This window comes from Wickerhamomyces ciferrii, contig 00017 (genome assembly GCF_000313485.1).
Source record: "Wickerhamomyces ciferrii WGS project CAIF00000000 data, strain NRRL Y-1031 F-60-10, contig 00017, whole genome shotgun sequence".
Classification (NCBI taxonomy): domain Eukaryota; kingdom Fungi; phylum Ascomycota; class Saccharomycetes; order Phaffomycetales; family Wickerhamomycetaceae; genus Hansenula; species Hansenula ciferrii.
This window is the reverse complement of record NW_011887723.1, coordinates 130,996-155,427: the sequence shown is the minus strand read 5'-3', so window position 1 is coordinate 155,427 and position 24,432 is coordinate 130,996. Positions and strand designations below refer to the sequence as shown.

General features: G+C 28.6%; 10 protein-coding genes across 10 annotated transcripts; 4 read left to right on the top strand and 6 right to left on the bottom strand.

Annotated features, from left to right (window-relative positions):
* Positions 1 to 1,079: 1,079 nt before the first annotated feature.
* On the bottom strand, positions 1,080 to 2,669 carry KHT7 (sugar porter family MFS transporter; the record flags this gene model as incomplete). Its single annotated transcript, XM_011278529.1, has 1 exon — positions 1,080 to 2,669. The coding sequence occupies one exon, from the start codon at positions 2,667 to 2,669 to the stop codon at positions 1,080 to 1,082; it is 1,590 nt and encodes a 529-aa protein (XP_011276831.1).
* Positions 2,670 to 3,366: 697 nt separating this feature from the next.
* KHT6 (Hexose transporter 2) lies at positions 3,367 to 5,049 on the bottom strand (the record flags this gene model as incomplete). The annotated part of the gene is made up of 1 exon (XM_011278528.1): positions 3,367 to 5,049. One exon carries the CDS (start codon positions 5,047 to 5,049, stop codon positions 3,367 to 3,369), a length of 1,683 nt encoding a protein of 560 aa, XP_011276830.1.
* An 889-nt stretch (positions 5,050 to 5,938) lies between these two features.
* On the top strand, positions 5,939 to 8,311 carry BN7_914 (Zn(II)2Cys6 transcription factor; the record flags this gene model as incomplete). The annotated part of the gene is made up of 1 exon (XM_011278527.1): positions 5,939 to 8,311. One exon carries the CDS (start codon positions 5,939 to 5,941, stop codon positions 8,309 to 8,311), a length of 2,373 nt encoding a protein of 790 aa, XP_011276829.1.
* A 361-nt stretch (positions 8,312 to 8,672) lies between these two features.
* On the top strand, positions 8,673 to 10,097 carry UBP6 (ubiquitin-specific protease UBP6; the record flags this gene model as incomplete). The annotated part of the gene is made up of 1 exon (XM_011278526.1): positions 8,673 to 10,097. The coding sequence occupies one exon, from the start codon at positions 8,673 to 8,675 to the stop codon at positions 10,095 to 10,097; it is 1,425 nt and encodes a 474-aa protein (XP_011276828.1).
* A 106-nt stretch (positions 10,098 to 10,203) lies between these two features.
* MIC19 (Mic19p) lies at positions 10,204 to 10,662 on the bottom strand (the record flags this gene model as incomplete). The annotated part of the gene is made up of 1 exon (XM_011278525.1): positions 10,204 to 10,662. The coding sequence occupies one exon, from the start codon at positions 10,660 to 10,662 to the stop codon at positions 10,204 to 10,206; it is 459 nt and encodes a 152-aa protein (XP_011276827.1).
* A 460-nt stretch (positions 10,663 to 11,122) lies between these two features.
* On the bottom strand, positions 11,123 to 11,986 carry BN7_911 (copper acquisition factor BIM1-like domain-containing protein; the record flags this gene model as incomplete). The annotated part of the gene is made up of 1 exon (XM_011278524.1): positions 11,123 to 11,986. One exon carries the CDS (start codon positions 11,984 to 11,986, stop codon positions 11,123 to 11,125), a length of 864 nt encoding a protein of 287 aa, XP_011276826.1.
* Positions 11,987 to 13,477: 1,491 nt separating this feature from the next.
* BN7_910 (uncharacterized protein) lies at positions 13,478 to 13,846 on the bottom strand (the record flags this gene model as incomplete). Its single annotated transcript, XM_011278523.1, has 1 exon — positions 13,478 to 13,846. The coding sequence occupies one exon, from the start codon at positions 13,844 to 13,846 to the stop codon at positions 13,478 to 13,480; it is 369 nt and encodes a 122-aa protein (XP_011276825.1).
* Positions 13,847 to 15,257: 1,411 nt separating this feature from the next.
* On the bottom strand, positions 15,258 to 16,736 carry BN7_909 (uncharacterized protein; the record flags this gene model as incomplete). The annotated part of the gene is made up of 1 exon (XM_011278522.1): positions 15,258 to 16,736. One exon carries the CDS (start codon positions 16,734 to 16,736, stop codon positions 15,258 to 15,260), a length of 1,479 nt encoding a protein of 492 aa, XP_011276824.1.
* Positions 16,737 to 16,933: 197 nt separating this feature from the next.
* NOC4 (ribosome biosynthesis protein NOC4) lies at positions 16,934 to 18,556 on the top strand (the record flags this gene model as incomplete). Its single annotated transcript, XM_011278521.1, has 1 exon — positions 16,934 to 18,556. The coding sequence occupies one exon, from the start codon at positions 16,934 to 16,936 to the stop codon at positions 18,554 to 18,556; it is 1,623 nt and encodes a 540-aa protein (XP_011276823.1).
* Positions 18,557 to 18,851: 295 nt separating this feature from the next.
* On the top strand, positions 18,852 to 20,465 carry ATG15 (triglyceride lipase ATG15; the record flags this gene model as incomplete). Its single annotated transcript, XM_011278520.1, has 1 exon — positions 18,852 to 20,465. One exon carries the CDS (start codon positions 18,852 to 18,854, stop codon positions 20,463 to 20,465), a length of 1,614 nt encoding a protein of 537 aa, XP_011276822.1.
* Between the last annotated feature and the right edge of the window lie 3,967 nt (positions 20,466 to 24,432).

Here is a 24,432-nt window from a genome sequence, read left to right as displayed (position 1 = left end):
TTAAGTGGTTGTATTCCTTCTTTGGACTCTGATTGTGATGAAGAACCACCATTCAAAAGATCTAAGCTTTCTGATGAGCATGATGATGCATCTATTGAACCAGAAGGTCATGGCATTGAGAACGAAGCATTGGACCAAATATTTCTTACATCCTATGATTATCATGAAACTCCAACATCAGCTTCAAGTATGTTTAAATTGGCATGTGGTGTTGATGAATTCAAGAACAGTTTTCAAGATTATGATGTGTCATTAGGTGAACAAGATTTAGAGACTTTTCAGGTTGTTATTGAAGGGTATAATTTATTTCAAGAGCACAAATCTTGGTTTTTGAAGGTATCACCATTTGAAGAACTAAAGGTTGCTCCTCAGGATGGACACATTAACCATAATGTAACCAAATTGATCAAAAGTCACAAGAAGAAGTTGAATATATTGGATATCATCAGGTCTTACAACTCAAAGCAATCATCTGAACAAGTTATTAGGATCCCTTCAATCTTGAAAAAGGGCTATGGAATTACTATTTTAAATGGTGAATACAAAAATCTTGGTCCATATATTGCTTTTCAAATTCCAAAGAAGGACACACTGAGATATAAACCTTTTGAAGAGAACCAAATTGATGACTTAAAATTACAAATTGAAAGGCTTCATAAACTCAAAATTCATCATAACAAACTTGGAGTAAAAACACTATATTGTATTGGTGATAAGACTCATATGATGGATTTCAATAATGCTACATCATTTACCAAGTGTGATGGTGAAACTTGTGAAGATTATAAATTTTTGAAAAAACTGAATAAAGTTTCGGATATTCTGAATCATTGATATATACATTTTGAGTTAGATCGTCTAAATAATTCGATTCAAACTTGGCTAATTATTTATCTATTTCTTTTACATATATGTAATTGATATTCATAGTGAAGATATTGTAGAGTTTGTTTAACTCCCAAGCAGCTAACTTCTATATGAAATTAAGTTCCTCATTTTCGAATTCTTAAAAAACTACATAGGAAAAGATTGAAAACGGATGATTGAATTAATACATAATAATGATTTATACACATCAATTATTGCTTTTCAAATAATGTATCAATTTCTTCTAAAGAAACACCCTGGGTCTCTGGTACAAAAAATAAAATAACCCAAAATGATATAAACATACAACCTGTAAATACAAATCCAAATGAATAACCAATATGATCTGTAATTATTGGTGTACAAAATCCAATGAAAAAATTAGAACACCAATTAAAAGTATAAGCTAAAGCCATACCATGACTTTTAATATGAATTGGATAAAGTTCACTTACAAGAACACCAACTGATGTCCCCCATGTTGGTGCAAAACTAACAAAATAACCACAAGTAAATAAAACCATAATTATTCCTGGAACTCTATTAACTTTTGGATCTAATGCATCTCTATCAATTTTCAAAGTTCCAACTATTGAATAAATAAATAAACATATAAATGATAAAGCAGCTCCAATTAATAATGATTTTTTTCTACCTAATTTTTCCACAACATAAACTCCTGATAATGAAACAGGTATATTAATAGTGGTAATAATTATTAAAGTAACATATGAATCATCAATACCTGCAAATTTAAACAATGTAGTACCATAATAAAAAAAATAATCAACACCACTCATCTGTTGGAAAGTCATTAAAGCTATACCAATAAATACTCTTTTCCTATAATTTTTATGGAAAACATATGAAAATGGTGTTTTTGAAGCATTATTATCCAGTTTAATTTTAGCTTTTAGTATATTCAATTGAATTTCAGGATTAGGATCACCAACTTCTTGCAAAGAATCTCTAGCTTTATCAAATTCACCAATACTAACCAAATAACGTGCACTTTCAGGTGTAGATAATATACCAACACATACTAAAAGAGCAGCACCAATCCCTATACTTAATGGAATTATCCATTCAGCTTTATTTGAATACATTTCTTTACAAGCAAAAACAGTAACAGCACCAAGGAAAATAGCACAAACAATATTCATTTGAAATAATGAAGTACATGAACCTCTAATTTCAGTTGGAGCGGTTTCAGATATAAACATTGGAGTTAAAACTGCAATACTTCCAATACATATACCACTAATAAATCTTCCTATTAGGAATTGATACCATTTCCCACTTAAACTAGTTGTTATTTGAACAATTATACCAGTGATATATACCGCCATTGAAATCAATATTGGTTTTTTCCTGCCTAAAGTATTTGCTAATCTTGCTATAGTGAATCCACCTATAACACAACCAATATGATACCCTGAAACCATTAATCCAGTTTGATAACTCTCAAGTTTAAATACTATGGAACCTGGTTCTAATCCAGGTTTTGGATCTCCTAATCTTGATAAAAATGAATCCATTTGAATAATACCACCAATAATACCTGTATCCCAACCAAATAAAAACCCAGCAAATGATATTATAGCACTAAGCAATATAACTTTTCTAAAAGACCATAGTTGTTTTAAATCAACTTTTAATACAGTTGCAGGGTCATTTATGATTTGATCTTCATTTTTTTCAAGATCAATATCAACTTTAGATATAATATTTGGATTATGAATATTATGATTTATTGAGTTGAAACTTTGAGTATCTGACGTGGAACTTTGTGAATATGACATTATATTGATCGTATAATCAGTTGATTATTAAATGAAATCTTGAACATGTTGAAAACAATGGAGTATTATATATAGATTCTCTCAAGAGCATATTAATATTTGTATACCAAGATCAATAAGTGACTTTTAAATGCTTATAATTACCCATTAGGAACCAATTTCTAATTTAAACAACGGTTTTTTCAAATCTCAAGCACTTTCCTATTCAGAGTTGCGGAGCCATGAACGCTTTCAGTAGCACCGCATCCCGCACAATTACCAAATCCGGAAACTGCAAACCCCTGGAAATTTGGAAATTTTGAGACAATTCAAACGAAAATTCAAACAGTTTTAAACATTTTATGCAAGAAATTTGGACATTTAGACAATAATTTGGACGTTTAAGCGCTGAGGGTCCAGGGATGAAAGTTGAATCTTGTTGTTCTAGAATTAGAGGTTGGCTGTAGGCTGCAAGTATATGATCAGGATTCAGCTATCAGCTATCAGCTATGAACGGTTGTATAATAGATGTCAAGTGTCAAGTTATATGACTAGCTTATAACCTGTAGAGATACTACTGATTAGAAAATCTCGTAAATCTATATATATCGTACATGGTTTAGCCAAATCAACATCTAGTATATGAATATTAAGATGTGTAAATTAGTGATATGATCTTTCCCTAGATCTCTATACATCTATAAATAATTTTTATCCCTTAATTCTCAAATAATGCACTAATTTGCTCTAAAGAAATCCCCTGAGTTTCTGGAACCATATAATAAACAAACCAAAACCCAATAAACATAAACCCAGTGAAAACATAACCATAAGCATAACCAATTTGTTCACTTATAATTGGTGTACAAAAACCAATGAAAAAATTTGAACCCCAATTAAAAGCAATACCAAACGCAACCGCTGAACTCTTGATATGTAATGGATATAATTCACTAACGAAAACACCAGCAGATGCACCCCATGAAGGAGAAAATGAAATAATAAATAAACATGTGAAAATAACCATAATCATACCTGGTGTCTTATTAACTTCAGGTGATGATGCATTTGCATCTAACATAAAAGTCCCCACTGTAGAATAAATAAATAATGAAATGAAACATAAAACTGAACCAATTAATAATGCTTTTCTTCTACCTAATTTTTCAATTATATAGATACCTGGAATTGTAACCAAGAAATTAACTGATGCTAATATAATTGAAGTGAAATAAGAATCTTCCACACCAGCATATTTGAACAATGCAGTACCATAATAGAAAAAATAATCAATACCACTCATTTGTTGGAAAACCATCATGAAAACTCCAATAATAACTCTTTTAATATATCTTTTTTTAAAAATCTCAGTAAATGGTAATTCATTTGCATTTGAATCTAATAATAAACTTTCTTGGATAGAATTAAGAGTTTTTTCAATATCAGAATCACCAATTTTTTGTAATGAAATTCTTGCATTAATATAATCATTTTGACTAATTAAATATCTTGGACTTTCAGGTGTTAATAAGATACCAACACTTGCAATTGAAGCAGCCAGTATCCCCAATGCTAAAGGTAATATCCATTCAATATTTGTCATTGGATAATGTTCTTTACATTGGAAAACGGTGATACTTGCCCAAAAAATAGCACCACAAATATTTAATCCATAAAGACAAACACAACTACCTCTTATAACAGTTGGAGCAGTTTCAGAAATTAACATTGGTGAAAGTACAGCAACACTACCAATACATAAACCAGTGGTAAATCTCCCCAATACAAATTGAATCCACCAACCGGTATAAATTGAAGATATTTGAATCAAAATCCCAACGATATATGTTGCCATTGAAATTAAAATTGGATAACGACGACCCAAAGTATCAGCTAATTTAGCAATTGTAAAGCCACCAGTGATACAACCAATATGATAACCTGATACAATAGCACCAGTTTTATAACTTTCCAATATAATTTTTGTTTTAGATGGATCTAAAGGATCTATTATTATTTCATGACCTAATTTAGTTATAAAAGAATTCATATTAATTATACCACCAATAACACCAGTATCCCAACCAAACAAGAAACCTGTTAATGAAATCAAAGCACATAGACAAATGACTTTTTTATAATACCAAAATTGTTTAAGCGCTGAAGTGTTTTGGATCCCAGTAGCAATTGTATTATCATTGGTGATATTATCATCTCTTGAACTTTCAGAATCACTTGAATCCGAAGTGATTAATGGTTTTTTAACAGATTTTTTGGAATCATAAGCATCCAGATCATCCAGTTCATATTGATTTTGATCTCTATCAATTTCAAAAGATAAATTTGGTGTATTATCTATACTTTTTGAAGATTCATGGAAATCATCTTTTTTAAAACTCATTATAGATTAACAATATTTGATTTCTTTCGCTTTGATCCAAAAGTTTCAAATACAAAGATGAATATTGTTATTATAATATGAATGAATAGATTCTTGATTCAATTCATATCAACTTTTTATTGGAAAATGAAGTAATTTTATTAATTTGATTTCACAAAATTTTGTAGTTTTCGTATCGATTTGCAAAATTTTTTTTTTTTTTAATTTTGATTTTCTTTTTGACGGATAAACGTTTTGGCACAAAAAAAAGAAAAGAGAATTGTAATTAGATTTATTGGAATCGATATTAAAGGGGGTATTTGAATGAGTTTATTGTTTATATAATAATATAAATGAATAATACAAGACTAGAGGATTTCAACACAGTTATTCTGGCTTGAATTGGACCATTGTGTGCTGAGTTGTGCAGTGTTTCGAGTTTCCTCATTGGTCAATTGAGTTAATATAATGAGATATTAATCTTTACTCAAGTTAATATCAGTAAATCATTGATCTTTATATTGAATAGCTAGAGCATCATCTAAAAAAAGATCCTATTGTTTGGTTCAATAAGACTCTGCATCTGATGATTACTTGATCTTTCAAGATCTCTAATATTGTACTAGTTCCATGATGAAGCGTCCAATTTACACTGAAAAAACTGGTATCGAATAATACACTCATACTCCATTCATAAACCTACTTTTTGATATCTTTACTTACTTATTTCTAGCACAAATCCCTCACATTAAATATGTTTAATTCATCGGCCTTTTAATATATCCGCGAATTGAAGACTCAAATTGAAATTTTTCAATTGCATAAGCACTTTTGGAAAGTTGAAGCAGATTCCCTGCATCGTATATTTTAATTCAATCTACACAATATCTAATCAATCTCAGTCGTTAAAATGGATCATCAGGATATAGAAATGGATCAAAATTATGATTTCAATGACAATTTCAATGATTTTTTACCTACAAATTCTAACGGTACAAATGATTTCAATAATCAACCCATTAATACCCATGATGAAAATTCAACAAATAATATAAACAATAATGATAACTCTAGTATAACTTCATCATCAAAGACCCCCATATCAAATGTCAATACTCCAATACCAGAAAACTCACCATTAGATGATGGCTTTTCCACTGGTAATTCAACACCAAATCTAATCTCATCATCATCATCTGCAAAAAATACAATAACAACAAAACCAATCTCATCTAAAAAGATTTCCAAAAAACCAACTTCAAAAAAATCATCAAGATTTAGACCATGTGATGGATGTAGGAAAAGAAGAACAAAATGTTCAATACCAGAAGGTTCCAAAGTTTGTATGGAATGTTCCAAGAGACAAATGGATTGTAAATTTGAATTTACTACAAATCAATTAGTTTCATCAAATCCAAAAGATTTACAACAACATAAAACTTGTGATAATTGTAATCATAGAAGAACAACATGTATTATACCAAGAAATTCTAAAAATTGTACAGAATGTACTTTAAAGGATCTTATATGTAATTTTAGTGGTGGATTAGATACTAATAATGATGCTAAAATAAGAACAAATATACCTATAAGAGATTATGATAATTATCAAGGTCCAACTATTATGAAAAAGACATTATCATTACAAGGTCCAAAATCTTCCAAAATTCTTGGTCCAACTTCAGTTATTGAAAAAAATTTATTAAGTTTCAATAATAATAATTTAGGTAATGGTAATTCACAAGTAACATCACCAGAATCAACATCATCAACACAATTTATAAATCAAGAACAAATTATAGTGGATAGTTCTATTAAATTAAGGAAAATTAATAATGATTCAATTTTTGAAATTGTTAATGATAATGAAGAATCAATAAAATTATCATATAAACAAGTTGATGAAATTGAAAAAATTGTTTATCCATATGGATTAAATTTAATTAATTTATATTTCAAAATTGTTCATCCATTATTACCAGTTATTTGTAAACCTGTTTTCTTGGAAAAATATTCAAGAACTCATAGAGAATTTGATCCAATTTTACTTTGTGCAATTTATTTACAAGCTTTAAGTTGGTGGCATATTGATGATTTTTTAAAAACTAAACCAAAACCAAATTTCCATAAATTAGAAAGAATGCTTAGGGTACTTTATGCAGATAATTTAACAAATTTACCACCAAAATTTACAACATGTCAAGGTTTAATCCTATTAATAAATTATGATTTTAGAGAAAATAATTCTAAAATTTTATTAAGACAAAATAATGATTGGAAATTTATAAGTCAATTAATCACAATTTGTGAAGAATTAGGATTAAATCATAATAGTGAAGATTGGCATACAATTCCTAATTGGGAAAGGAAAACAAGAAAATTATTAACTTGGTCAATAATATTAATGGATAAAATTTATTCATTATTAGAATTCCGTCCTTCAAGAATATCATCAAATAATTGGATTTTAAATGAAATTAATTCTAGTGATTTTAAAATTAGTCAAGAAGAGGAAATTTTTTTGGAAAAGACAAGTGATCATGATAATAATTACATTTTAAGTCATTCAATAAAAGGTTCAAAAGATGATGATGAAAATGAACAATCATTATATGGGAATTTAATCTTTGTTAAAATGATTCATCTTTCTTATCATATTAATGATACATTAGATGAAATTTATAATTTGAAAAGTTTAAAATTTGATGATTTTAATATAATTTTAAATAAAACTTCAAGATTATTAACAAATTTAGATCATTGGTATCAAAATTTACCAGAACAAATTAAATCAAATTCATTAATTAAACCAACTGGAGAAATTTCATCTGCTCCATTAAATTTAATGGTTTTCACATTAAAATTCTTGATTTATAGAAGAATTTTAAATTATATATTGGAAAATCCTGAAACTTTATCATATGATGAATTCTTGATGAAATTCAAATTAATTTTTAAGAAACTTTTCAATGAAATTCAATTTTTCAATAATGGATTCATAAATACATTAACAGTGGAACATTTTAGTAATTGTTTTTGGTATTCAAATTCAACAAAATCATTTATTTCAGTGGTTATTGTTTTATTATTACAAATTAAAATTTCCCAACATGAATTATACTTGGATGATGAATTCAATTTGGATACTCTTAATGCAGAATTCATTGAATATAGAGAAAATTTGAAAACAATAGCTATGGATTTCACTCCAGCAAGATTAGCATTAGATCATATTGATCAATTTGTTAAAATAGAGGAAGGTGAAGTTGTGTTTATCTTGTGAGTTGGTATATGCAATATATATGGCTTTATTATGACATTTTTCACCAATTTCTAGTAGTTTTCTATCAATTTTAGCTCAATTTCCATCATTTTTCCTGTAATTTCCGTAAATTCTTACTTATATATCTGTGTCCCATAACAATTTTCTGAATAATTCGCGGTATAATTCGCGAAGAAAATCAGATTTTAATTTTTTGCAGGTGGCAATCAAAATCAACGAAATCAAAACAAAACAAAATTAAGATCAGAATCGAATTGGACGCTAATTAGGTCAATTGAGCTGGTGGTTATTGTGCTGGTGATTGGTTTAGGTTATTGTGCTGATAGAAAGAAATAGGCTGCTAAAAAATTACGATCCAAAAATGAGCATCAGTGTTAATATTAAAAATTCTGGTAAAACATACCCATTGGAATTAGATCCTTCAGATACTGGATTAATTTTCAAGACAAAAATTCAAAATTTAACCAAAATTCCAATTGATAGACAGAAAATTCTTTTAAAAACTGGTCAATTACAAAATGATGTTGTTGTTTCTCAATTAAATTTGAAACCAAATCAAATTATTATGGTTTTAGGTTCACCTGAATTAAATTTACCAATTGCACCAATTAATACAATTTTTAAAGAAGATTTAGATGAATCAAGTTTACAATCTTATTCAAATGATCCAATTGGATTTGAAAATTTAGGTAATACATGTTATTTAAATTCTTCAATTCAAGCTTTATATAGTATTCCAAGTTTACATAAAGCTTTAGAAGCAAATCAAAAAATTGGTGAAATTGGTACAAATGAACATCTTGTATTACAATTGAAACAAATTTTTAATCAATTGAGAAATAAAAAAGAAGAATCTATAGTTCCAAATAATTTAATTACAAGTCTTAGAGTTTTATATCCACAATTTAATGAACGTGATCAATATGGTTCATATAAGCAACAAGATGCCGAGGAAGCTTTCACTCAATTATTATTAAGTTTGAAAACAGTGTTGGGTGATGAATTTATTCAAGATTTTACAATTAATTTCAAATCAACAATTAAAAATCAAGAAGATGAATCTGATGTACAATTCAAAAATGAAGAAGATTTAAAACTTTCATGTCATATTACAGGTTCAACAAATTTTTTAAAAAATGGTATCTTGGAATCATTAAATGAAACTATTGAAAAACATAGTGAAAAATTAAATAAAAATTGTCAATATGATATTAATAAAAAAATTTCAAAATTACCATCAATTTTAACTGTGCAATTTGTTCGTTTTTTTTGGAAAAGATCAACAAATAAAAAATCTAAAATTTTAAGAAAAGTTCAATTCCCTTTCCAATTAGATTTAGCTGATGTTTTAGATGATGATTATCGTGAAGAAAAAACTAAAATTAGAGATGAATTAAGATCAATTGAAAAAAAACAACAATTAGAAGAACGTGATTTTAAAAAACAAAAAAAACATGTTAATCAACAAGATGAAGAAGATTTTTTCAATAAACAATATAATAAATATCTTGATGAATTTAAAGAAAAATTTCCAAAAAATTTATCACCAGGTGAAAATCCTTCATCAATTTATAATTTAAATGCAATTATTACACATCAAGGTTCATCAGCAGATTCTGGTCATTATCAAGCATTTGTTAAAGATAAATTTGATGATAATAAATGGTGGAGATTCAATGATGATAAAATTTCCATTGTTGATAAAGATAGAATTGAAAGTTTATCAGGTGGTGGTGAAAGTGATAGTGCTTTAATCTTGATCTATAAAGGTTTTGGTTTAGAATAGACTAGAAAATGATAGCTATGTTACAAATATATATGTGTTTTTTACAATGATTTTTCTTGTAAGTTATAATGTTTAATTTTATCGTAAATACATATATATATCATTTTTATTTTAATTCATTAACTAATTTTTCAAAATTTTTAACTTCATCCCAACAATTTAATGGTTTTTCTTTATTTTGAATTAAACATGAAGAAACAGATTCTTTTGATTTTATTAATTCATCAGATAATTTAATAAATTTTGATTCTTTATTATTTAAATTTTTTTGTAAAATTGAAATTTTTTCATCAATTTTAGAAGTTGATAAATTTGAATCTTTTTCAAGATCTTTATTTAATATAGAATTTTTTAAAGTTTCATCAAATTTTAATTGAGAATCTTTTAATAAAACATCTAATTTTTCATTAACTTTATCTTCTAAATATTTTTCTGTATATTGAGAACGTGTATAATCAGTCTCCACAGATTTTTCCAATTGTGAGACTAAAGAAGGACTAAAATCAACTGGTGTTTGTGGAGTGAAGACTTTTGTTTCTGTTGGTTTTGATGCTGAAGCTCCCATTATGTGAATATTATAATTTTATGTTTATATGTTTGATGTTTATGTCTTGTAAGGATATGATATAGAGATCCTTATTTGAATTGAAAAATTTAATGCAAAATGCTATTGGTTTGAAGAATATTGAGATAACGAGGACAGTATGAAGAAAATCAAATGAATTCAAAAGCAAATCAAATCAATTTATAACAAGTAATCTTTCTAATTTGTTAAATTTCCCTTGTAATCAGTTATGGTTTTTTCAATTTCTCGAATAAAATCGGATTTTTTTTTTCCATTTTTGATTGGATTGGAAATTGTTTGTCAGGAATTATGTAATCAATATAACCATGATATTAACAGATTCACATTTATTGAAGAATTGTATCAGTTCTACAATATTTTCTCAGTTTAAATTATTATTATATTATTGGCTAAATACAGAGGATTATAAAGAGCTAATTTTTGTGTGGAATCTAAAAGATTATAACAGTGCTGCAAAGATGGCTAAAACACCTGTGAAACCAACAACTGGATTACTCAAAACAGCACCAAGAGCAGCAGCACCAGCAGATGAAGAAGATGATGATGACGATGATAATGATGATGAAGCTGTTGCTGAGGATGCTCCAGATGATTCTTGAGAAGCAGTTCTTTGAACAGATTGAGCTTCTGAAACTTGAGATGAATCATAAGTTGCAACACTTGAAGCAGTATCAATATCAGATTCTGCATAATAATCATCATTTGTTGCATTAAAACAACTGAATGCTAAATCACTAACTTCAAAAACTGATTTTTCAACAAATTTAATATCAGCACATGCATAATAAGTTTCATTAAAATCTTGTTGTCTTGGTGAACCATCTGAATTTGCTTGATCTTCATCATCATCATTTTGATAAATAACTTGAATTGTGGCAACATCACCTTCATTAATTGAATTTGGTTGATCTGGCATAAAGAAACAAGTATGACCAATATGTAATTCATCTGAAACATTACCATTATACCATTCATCAAAATCATCTTGTGTAGTTGGATTTTCATTATAAGATATTGATAATTTAACTTTTGTTGAAATATATTTAGCAATAAATGCAATAAATCCATCATCTAATGGGAATTCTGATCTATTTTGAATTTGTGCACTTGAACCACATGGTGCAGTATTATCATTATCAGCATTCCATTGTCTTGTTTCTGGATATAAAAATGTTAATGGACCCATAGAATTAGCATATGAAGAACCATGTTTTAATGGAGATGGACCTGGAATAGCTTTTGGACTAGCTTGTACTAAACCTGTGGCTAAAAAAGTTGTAATAATAGTTGATGAGAGTTTCATTATATGATATATTGATATTCTGGCGAGCACTGAGCAGTAAACAATGGCAACTTAAATATCTGGATAACATCAATGGTATATATATATTTAACCGTTCTTCAAGTACAACAGTTATTGATCACCCCGAAATATACGATAAGTACCCAAATTAGTACAAGATTTAGATATTTTCCATAATAAGTTAATGCACCTCATAATAAACTTTTTTCTTACCAAGAACTTATGATACCAGTTTATAAACAACCTTTTTACCACCGATAAAACACGAATTTAAAATATCATCGATATCTCCAATGTACGTATAACCATATACTTTAAATCACTTCAGCTCTAACCAAGAACTACTATTAAGACAAGTTTCATTGGACTCAGTAGCACTATATCTTTAAATTATATGACTGCATCCTTTGACCTCTAGCTCATTATCATACTAGTCTGGTACTAATCTGTTATGAGATTCATGCTTCAATTTACTAATTTAAATCCGTTAAGTTTCAATTTTCATGTACACCCACGAATTTATTAGCGATTCATAGAAATTTTACTAGGCATAAATTAAAACTACTATATTGAATTGAATAGTCGTTAGCAGAGAAACGGATGGATAATGGGTATTATATGATAAAAAAGATACTTATAGTTCTTTTATCCTCAATATGAGAAAACAAGAAGCAAAAAAAAATAATTCGGCGTTTTTGACCAATACTGGACGAGTCCGGAGTCGAACCGGAGACCTCTCCCATGCTAAGGGAGCGCGCTACCAACTACGCCACACGCCCGAATTTTTATTTTGGAAAATGGCCTGTTTCTCTGAGTGTGTGTAATGCTTATGTAACTGCTTACAAATCACAATACTCAAAGTTATTCATTTCTATCGTTTGATCTAATTAATTGTACTCTATTTGTCTTTTTGATGTTGTGGTTGCGTTTTTCAGAAATTTATTGATAAGCAGTTAATTATCTATTCTCTATTTCTAGCTTTCATATCAAAAGATCAAGTAGGTAGGTCCTCAGAAGAATTGCAGCTATACACACCTATGATATGTAATGATTGATGATAAAGGTTTGAAGCTAAAATTGTCTAAATACTACATTTAGCTATACTTAGTGTATTGATTAAAGTTGATGTATTTTTTTAACTTTGTAACTATGAAACAAACAGCTATATGTTAATACTGACCTTTGATCTAGTTTTAAATTTTAAAGCTTTGGAGATACACATCAAGCTTCTCCATTATTAATTTGTATATCACAACAGTGCAATGAATAAACTGATATATTTTGTAGCTCAAAATAATTCATCTGAGCTCAATTAATATACCTCTTATTTATCTTTTGAGTCTTAATTATTGAATTATACCATTAAACATTTTCATCTCAGATATGATACAGAAACATTAATGCAAATGTAGAGCTTAATAAGTTGATCTAATCAGATATCATAGCAAACTTGAAGCCAGCCCCTGATTCATCAGTCAATATTTTAATAAATTATGAATCTTGTTTATCTAAAATAACTAAAATACCAATATCCTTCTCCAAATCAGGTAAAATAAATAATTCTTTTGTTAATTCAAATCTTAATCTAATTAATTCAAGTTCATTAGTTAAATCTAAACTTGATTGAATTAAATTCACAGCAATTTTCAAATATTTTGTACCATCTTCAATTTTAATCTTGGTAACATTTGAATCTTGTTGTTCCCATCCATTTATAATTTGTTTTGAACTAAATTTGAATGATAAAATAAACATTGATTTAACATTTGAATTTGGTGATTTTAATGAAGATTGAAGGAAGTCAAACGTATGGACTGATGATATTAGTTCATTTGAAGGTAATGGAGCATATTCTGTCATGATTTTCTAATAATTGAATGAAAAGATTAGAATACAATGGATTTGTTTTCAGTTTTATCAAGTATTGAAATTGAAAAGCTGAAAAAATTAATAATTCGCGACTACCCCAGGAATCTTATATATATGTTGTAGCCCGCCAACGCGAATGACCCGCCATTGTCAAACCTTGGTGGGCACCTGCCCGCCAACGTCAAACATTCATGGGCACCGTCCCGCCTACGTTTTAGCGTTCGTGGGCACCTACCCACCAACGTAGAACCTTGGTGGGCTGCCTGCCAACGTTTTATATAGCACTATATAAAACCTATAAAATTGTCATTAATCTTTTATAAAACAATAAAGGTATATATGTCTTTATGACTGAGGCTGCTTTGAACACTAGCTGATTAATTATGTTTGACTTCAAATGCGGTGTTGATGTTCAGTTTAGTTATAATATTGTATTGGTTTCCATGATCTATGAAGTACTTTATACTACATGATCAAATTGAAAGATGACATTTTAGTATAGTTTTAATTTATATATACAATGTTGAGCTAAAATATTACACTCAAAGTATTATACATATCTAGCTTATATGCTAACGAGGCCAAATAAATACAGCTCCTGTCATTATAAGCAGAAGTATATTGCGATGTCGATATTAATTGATTGACGACTTTCCATTCAATGATGTATTAATTAAAACTATCGATACTGCATCATATTTACAAGCATCATGGTTAATGTATAAAGCTTGATACAGTGACATGTCTAACATTTATAATTGATTTATCTAACGTATCATCTCTATCGAGATATATATTATAAATATCACGTTCTTCTTTGAATGTTATGCTAGATTAGCAATATGATCTTTTCGATGATTTAATTTGTTAATTTAAAAGCATCACCACCATGACTACTTACTGTCTTCTATCTGCTCTAGTCATCAAAATTCAGTTGCTTAATTCCTGGCTTATACATGCTATAACTCATAACTATAGTTTAATAGATAGGAATCATGAACTAAATAACTTATAAATTTGAACGCTCAACATGCGTCTAAACAGATTGATGGCCATTGATCAAAAACGACCAACGCCTGGCTATTTGATATAATAAATGCTCTTCAAGCAATATATTAACAACTTCATTCAACTGACGTATGGATGTGGTTTATGAATCTTGATTAAATCCCATAATATCAAGAGTTAAATTGAGTTACAGCTATATATAGTGCTATATAAAACGTTGGCAGGCAGCCCACCAAGGTTCTACGTTGGTGGGTAGGTGCCCACGAATGTTTGACGTTGGCGGGCAGGTGCCCACCAAGGTTTGACATTGGCGGGTCGTTCGCGTTGGCGGGCTACAACATATATATGGATCTAAATGAAAACTCATATATTTACGTTATAGTTATAGACTAATTTATATATAATCTAAATTAATATTATTCGTCTGACTTCTGGCTTTCAAGTTATCTAATGAAATTTTATTATCATCTAAATTATTCAAATCTTCAACTTTTTTAGTTGATTGATCTATTGATCCATTACTTTCTTTCAAAGTATCGTATCTAACACCTTTCCAAATGATTAAAGAACCGATAAATATTATTAAAGGAGCACAGTAATCAATTCTATTAATAAATACTGAGAGAACATCATATTTAGCAGTTTCTTCTAAAGTTAAAATAGTCTTCAATTGATTATATTGTAATTTTGAAATATCATTAATATTTATATTACCAATTTTAAAACTTTGAATGAATTTATTGACAATTTTATAAATACCACGTATTATCCAAGCCCCAATAATAGTGAGCATCACTAATCTTCTTGTTTTTTGAAATCTTAATCTATAATGCATATCTAATTTATTGTCATTCAATGGTTTTTTAGAAATTTTGAATATGATACCTAAGATAATGAGCCCACTTGGATATTTCAAACTTTCAATACCAATGGTATTCAATTGTCCAGAATCTTTAAGAAGTGTTCCAAGATGATATAATATAACTAAAACGGTAAAGAAGTGGAAACTTTTATCAAGTTTAATCTCTGATGATGATCTAAAGTTCAAACAAGTTGCATAAATATCACTCGATCTAACAAACCTAATTGCAAAGTTAATTATTAGAATAGTTTGTATAATAGCCCAGGTATAAAATGTATTCCCTTCATTGACTATATCACGTCTTTCTTTTAACATCAAAACCAAATATTGGTTTATATTAATGATAAAAGATGATAATGAAATGAGCAAAATATTTACTAGTGTTGAAGTTAAGTATTGATTTTTAGTATTTGTGGAAAATTTATTGTGTTCTTTCAATTTCTTTGATATTATAAATATAATTGATAACCCAACACAAAGAAAGTTGAAATAGTAAAGAATGTTTTTGAAAATATGCTCTTCAAGTGTTATGAATCCAAAAGGTTGTGAATGGATGATACTCAATGGTGGCTTATAGGAAGAGAATTCATGATAACCAATAGCACAAAATACACCAGGGTTTCCAATTGGATAATGGAAAGTTTCACCAACTTTAATAATCTTATTCACAATTATATCATTTAGTTCTGTATTTTGATCAGTTATTAATGTAAATCCTTCTTCAGCTGAGCATACACCAGATTCTATTAAATCTTGGGTGCATAACTTTAAATCCTCATTTTTGAAATCATATTGATCATTAAAATGAAATGGAATATTTGTCTTTGGTAGATCTATGATATGATATAATATAACATGTGTATCTTGCTCAACGTTTATTATATCTATACTTGGTTGATGTTTATCGCTTAACTTTGGGTCTGCAATTGATTCGCATCTTTTAAAAGTTCTATCAGCTAATGAATAACCCAATAATCCCAGTAAAAATAGTGAAATTTTCATTCTTTTCATACTTTTTTTAATGAAATTTTAAATTTATATAGTGTAAAATGAGCCAAGATTCCAAAAAAAAAAAAAAAAACAACATTTTGAAAAATTCGCGATTCGCGACCGATGAGCTGAAAAAAAAATTTATTGTATTTGATAACTAAATAAATACTACTGATAAAGAACTTGATTTGTTGTTTTAGAGGAACTAAGTTAGAAGTATGGGTAAAAGAAGTAGTATCACCGGTGAATCTCCAGCTGGGAACAAGAAGAAGGTTTCCAAAAACGCTGGTAGTGGTCCAAAGTTATCAAAAGAGTACATTACAAAGACTTGTCAAACCATATTGGAAAATATAAATGAATTGAATTTCCCAAAATTAAATGAATTAATTAATTTATATGATCCATTACTAGAAAATTTAAACACAGAGGAAAAATTAAATCAAAATGAACCTATTGCAAGATTATTAAATATCCAATTATTGAAAATATTTGAAAAATTATTTGAATTAGAATTATTTAATCCTTCCAAAGTTGATATATCAGATTTTAAGAAATTAAAACATGTTTATGAAATGTTTAAATTCAATTTATTGTTTCTTTTAGAAAATATATCATTTGATTGTTCATTAATAGTGGATAATTTAGATATTTATTTAAAATTAATCAAATTAGAAAGTATACATTTTGCTACTAGTTCAAAATCATCAAATAATGATAAAAATCCATTTTTCCCAACTAAAACTTATAAAAATTTAATAATTTCAATTTTAAAATCTCAAAATGGTGAAATTTTAGGAGATGGTACAACTTCAAATATAATTGTTCATGAATTTATTGATCAATATTATAAAAAATATCAAGATTTACAATTTTATTTTGTTAATGAATTACCAATTGAAGAATTTTCAAATGAATCAGCTAACAATGAATCAATTTTTTCAAAATTTTTAACTATAATGAAGGAAAAAAATCTTTTATTAGAATCTTTGGAAGAACCAAAAACATTTGTTTCAAATTTACCTTCAATTGTTAATAATCAAGTTCATTATAAATCATCATTTGAAAATAAATGGTTACATTTCTTAAATTCTGAATTAAATAATAATCAATACAAAACTGTTCTATTAATTTTACATAAAAGAATCATTCCATTTTTCGCAAGACCAACAAAATTAATGGATTTTTTAACAGATTCATATGAAATGGGTGGAATTGTGGCAATTTTATCATTAAATGGGTTATTTGAATTAATTAAAAAATATAATTTAGATTATCCAAATTTTTATACAAAATTATATTCATTATTTGATCAAAATTTATTTCATGTTAAATATAGATCAAGATTTTTAAGATTAACAGATATTTTCCTTTCATCAACTCATTTACCATCTCAATTAGTTGCTTCATTTATTAAGAAAATGGCACGTTTATCAATAACAAGTTCTCCATCTGCAGTTGTTTCAATTATACCTTTTATTTATAATTTATTGAAAAAACATCCAACTTGTATGATTTTATTACAAAATACTTCAGTTTCAGATGATTATACTGATCCATATAATGATAAAGAATTAGATCCTTTACAAACTAAAGCCATTGAAAGTTCATTATGGGAATTAGAAACTTTACAATCTCATTATCATCCAAATGTCGCTACATTAGCTAAAATTTTCAGTCAACCTTTTAGAAAACAAAGTTATAATATGGAAGATTTCTTAGATTGGTCATATGCTTCATTATTACAAAGTGAAAATACTAGAAGATTGAAAACTGAAGTTGCTTTGGAATATGAAAATTTCGATACTTTATTAGGAGGATATGTACAAGGATGGACATGGTGATATAATCTGTATAAATAAATAAAATAGTAAATATAATTTAATTTCTAGAAATCCTGGTTTCATAATCTTATTTATATGACGCATTTTACGCGAATTATTTTGACATAAAAATGTTGGCTTTTAAAAAAAACAAGATTTAAACCAAAACAACCAAATCGCTATCAAGATTTTGATACTCTCAACAATCAATTTCAAAGTATATTTGCTGGTATTTGCAAGCTATTATTAATTATTGATACTACTTTAGACTAAATATTCTGTTCTGTGAGAATCTGGTGTGTTTTTTCGTGCAAAAATGGGCTCAAAAGACGAAAAATTGCCTCCCCTAGCAAGAAGAAATAAGACCCGTTCCATACTATATTTTGCCACAACTTTAGGATCAATACTGATACTGGTGATACACCTGGTTGCTAGTAGGAATTCAAAGAGCATTTCAGCTTGGGTTTTCGATCCATTACCAATTTATCCTATAAATAAAGATACAACACAGCAAAAGAAGAATAAAAATAAACTACGATTAAGGCATGTATATCATAGAGGTACTACAGGTCAAGAAGAAGTACATAAGGTACTTGATATAACACCAAATTTCATTGAAACAAATTCATTACACACTATGGACTTGAATAATATACAGTATGATTGGCCTGTGAAATATAAACATCAATCACCATGGACTGTGGAATTACCATTTAATTCAAATCAAATGACATTGAAAAGATTAGCTGATAGAGATCCAGAGTCCATTGAATCATATTTAAACTATGCAAGAGAAGTTGGTTCAGAAGAAATTTCTAAAATTCATTTAGATTGGAAAGATGATGAAATTATTGCACCAAATGTAACTGATAAAGAAACTATAATAACTTTAGCTTTAATGTCTTCAAATGCATATGTTGAAATCCCAGAAACTGGTGATTGGAGAGATGTTGGTTGGAATAAATCCACAAGTCATGGTTGGAATGGTACTGGTCTTCGAGGTCAAATTTTTGTAAGTGATGATAATTCCACTGTTGTTATCGCTTATAAGGGAACAAGTGCTTCATATTTAGGTAATACTGGTGATGACACAACTTCTGTTGAAGATAAAAATAATGATAACTTATTATTCTCATGTTGTTGTGCTCGTGTTAGTTATATGTGGACTACAGTTTGTGATTGTTATGAAAAATCTTATACATGTAATCAAAAATGTTTAGAAAGAGAATTAGTTAAAAAAGATAGATATTATCAAGCTGCAATGGATGTTTATAAAAATGTTACTAAACAATATCCAAATTCAAATATTTGGGTTACTGGTCATTCATTAGGTGGTGCATTATCAAGTCTTATAGGTAGAACATATGGAGTTCCTGCTGTATCATTTGAAGCACCAGGTGAATTATTAGCCACAAAGAGATTACATTTACCAATGCCACCAGGTTTACCAAAATATATGGAAGGTATCTGGCATTTTGGTCATACTGCAGATCCTATTTTCATGGGAGTTTGTAATGGTGCTAGTTCTGCATGTTCAGTTGCTGGTTATGCTATGGAAACTCAATGTCATAGTGGGAAACAATGTGTTTATGATGTTGTTACTGATAAAGGATGGCATGTAAATATGTTGAATCATAGGATACATACAGTTATTGATGAAATTTTGGAAGTTTATAATGATACTGCACCATGTATTGATACACCACCATGTCGTGATTGTTTTAATTGGAATTATGTTGATGATAAAGGTAAAGGTGGTAAAGATGATAAAAATTCTAAATCAACAATTAGTACTTCAACTTCTAGTAAAACTTCAGAAATTTCTACACCAACACCTACTAAAGAACCAAAATGTGTTAAATGGACTTGGTATGGTCGTTGTTATGAATGGGAGGATGATGATGGGCATGTTGAACCTTCTTATAGCTGACTGTGATCAATTGATTTTGCTGGCTTTTCCTACTTTTATTAACATAAGTATTAAGGAATTTATATATATGATTTATGAGAAATTGAGTATGATATGGGAAGATTTAATTTAATACATATATGCATTATACATTCAAACATCTTATTAAGCTTATCAGCAATTTAGTGTAATAAGCTATCAGATTACTCTTATTATGTATTGTAATAATATAATGTTTAACGTCGTGCGATATACGTTTTTCCGTCCTCAAAATGAATTACGTTGCTTTGACCAGCACTAATTGAAGCTCATGTGTATATACTTGCAATATACATCCGTGCAATAGCTACCCATATTAGTTACAACAATTATAATGTCTTTAAGGTAAACCTTAATCAGCTCATGTCTATAAATTTATGGTATATATTCAATATTAGCACCTGCGCGCCCTTGCACTGATTGCTTATCTAACCTCGGACATAAATCTCAAATTCTTCAAAAAAAGGTAATAACCTTGAGCCTAACTTAGATAAGAATCAGATCTGAATAGGCCAGCACGAATCTTCGGTGAAGCAGTTTTTTTTGTTCACAACATATTATGGTGTAAAAACATGATTTAAAAGCAAAAAAATGGGAAATAAAGGCAAAAAATAAAGCCTGCGCAAGCCCGGAGTCGAACCGGGGGCTCAAAGATGGCAACTTTGAATTTTACCGCTAAACCACTTGCGCGTGTTTCTTGTTTCTTTTTTTTCTCCCAAAGGCCCAATTCTCTCTGTCTGGTTTGAGCAGCATAAACTCTAAATTTGAGATAAAAAGCTGAAAAGTTCATGAAATTGAAGTTCTAAAAAGCTAGGGACTATTTTCAAGCCTGAATTATTGTAAGAATCAAGTCTTTAGTACTTTTGATCAGATTTTTGCTGTTTTATTTGTCTTTAAAATTTTGAGATTTTTGAGATCTCGGATAAACCCCACACGGTTGGGACAGTATGCTGATCGTTTCAAACATTGATTAACATTAACAAACAGCTCGCTACTTCTAACATTTGTGAAAGTAATTGACAAATCTAAGGGGTTTGTTCTGAAATCTTAATGAGCTCATCCAGGCCAGATACCATTGAATATAATTGGAAAAACTCAAGGTTTGAACATGCTCTGAAAGTTTATGAGACCATTTTCTGATGCTCAAATTAAGTTATCATTCCATCATCGCATTATCGTTATCTAGTGAGAGATAGTTTCTACAATAAAGACAAGACAACCACTAGGCTCTACAATAAAGACAACGAAGATATTCCATATACTCAACTAAATTAGCTTTTAAAATTATAGAATTTTCTCATGACGAGACGAATTTCATAGTGACGTTACAACCATGAAGTAATCATGAATGAATATATGAAATAGTTCGGTTAACAAGTTAAGCATTTAGCTAGTAGTAAACGCTCATACATAAGAAAGTATCACAGTATCACTGGTTATATTGGGCTCATATGATATTCTATGTCATGGCTTTTAGAGCTTGCGTCAATAAGTATAGATGTGTTTAGATTATGATCTAAAAAACTATATACAGGGATGTAAATCCCAAGTGAATGTGTCTATAAGTTGTTTAATAAATTTTATCCCATTCTTTATGCTACAAGTTCACCCATTACAATCACCATTGATAAGAACCATTGATCCAAGTTAATTTATCTGACAACAACGTTCAAGCACTCAAATAGGCTTTTTATTGAACTGAAATTTCCCCATGGAAGCGCCTCAAACTTCGATCCAAATTTTGTTGCTAAAGAGCCACATTGTATTCAACCTTGTGAATACTGGTGGTAACGAACAGAAGAAAGAAGCATCAGCAAATAATTATTATCTCAAGCTCAATAGACTAAGGACTCACCGTGTTAAAATTCATCAAAACAATGTTCAATGGTTGTATTTTCAATATATTTTGATTAGCTTTATAAATATATTAAGCCCCTTGAGATCAAACTATTAATTGAAACATATATATATTGCATGATCTGATTTTCAATAGTTTCAGAATATCTATAATGGAAAATCACTCCTTCATTACAAACACTGATTAATATTGATAAGATAAAGTGTCCCTGTCATGTGTGAAAGTTTAAGACAGTACTGTTCTCGTATACTTCCGATGATATTCTTCAATATTTTTCATGAACTTTTGCAGCTTTTCAATAAATTTTCTAGACTTGTTCGATTGAATAAAAATTAATCTTTTTAATTCAGCTTGATCTGTATACAAATTTTGATTTTCTCACGTGACCTGTAGGTTTAAAATTTAATTTTTTGTACCACAAATAAAAAGTTTTAGCCCTATTAAAAATATTTGTAAGCATTTTCTATCTCAATGAATATAGCATTGTATCTTTCGAAGCAATTTGAGCAAAAAAAAAATTTGGAAATTTGAAAGTTTTTAAAATTGAACTTGAATTAAAATATTGATGGTCCCCTTTGATAAAATTGAGAAATTTTGAACTTTTTTTTTCGGATAATTTATAGCTCATTATAATGAGTAGGTAGAGAAGACTTTGTGAGTATATTTTTGAGCCTCTGAGGTTTAATTTCAAGCGTTTTATCAATTATTCAAATATTCAAGCATGTTCTTAACTTTACTTACATAATCATATTTTAATTAATGCACCGGAAATTTCAAAGATTTTCCGGAGTAAATGTGGCAAAACAATTACCGAATCAAGTAATTTAATTAGTTAGCTCATCGGTGTTTACGAAATTTGTCTTTTTAGAGTAATTTGTTTTCTTTTTTTGCGCAAAAATATATTCCCCCAGAATTTATATAAATTACATGACTTTTTGAAATTTATCCGAGTTTCATGGGGGCTAGAGGACTGGTTTTAATTTGAATGATTTGTTGATTTTTATGGAGATTAGAATAGCATATACATTTTGGATTGTAAATGATTATGGTTGACACCTTGTTACTTGAAAACTTTTTGATTCGGTAATACAGATGATGGTATGATTATATACACACATCGCCTAGCTTTACCCTTTACCTTTTACCCCATGTTTGGTTAAAATAAACACAAAGTGTTCTGAAATTCAAATCATAAACGAGATATAGAAATTAGAATAGCACCTCGCATTATATATTGAGGTCTTATTAAGTAAAAGCGCTTATATATATCGTATGACATCTGGCAATGAAAAGTATATTTCAAATAGCTATAGATGTTCAAAGCATGTTCAATGACCAATCATGTTGCCACGCTACGTTCAATGGAAGTTTTATTGGTCAAAAAAGTAAATTTTACAACTAATTATAACAAATTAATTTTTGATTTGATTAGTTCAACATTTACGCACTAATTAGTACCATGTTTTTTAGACGTTTTAACAGCTTTTGTTGAGTGATCCTGATCCGATTAGTTGTGATACGAGAAGGTACGTGTTTTCCCAGAGCAAGACTTGTTGATACCGTATAAGAGCACCAACAACCCATTGAAATTAACTAATCTCTATTCCCAGATATATCTCATGATCTCATATATCTCATAATAAAATAAAAACTATAAATTTTCTTCCCAATTTAAATCTTCTCGTTATTGCTTTTGTTCAGCTTCTCGTCTCGGATTATTCAGCACCGCGATCAAGAACACCTCAAATAAACCCTAGAAACCAGGAATAAATGATACAGGATAAATGAGATTATCCTCCATACAACTGACTGATAATTCACTTCTTTTCCCTTCAAATTCCCATGTAATTTATCGATAATTCAATCAAATTTCTCAAAACAAGCCCCCGGTTCTCTCCCCATACTTCTTACTTAATCACACTTTCCGGTCACTTTTTCCCCCTATAAAAATATTGATTTTCCAATTTCCGACCTGCCTTAATAAAAAATTGCAGTCCGAAGTCATTTTTAAAATTTATAGAAAAAGGTTGTAAATGAAAACAACTTTGAAGGTAAAAAAATTGACCGTTTAGAATTCAAACAAATAAATCA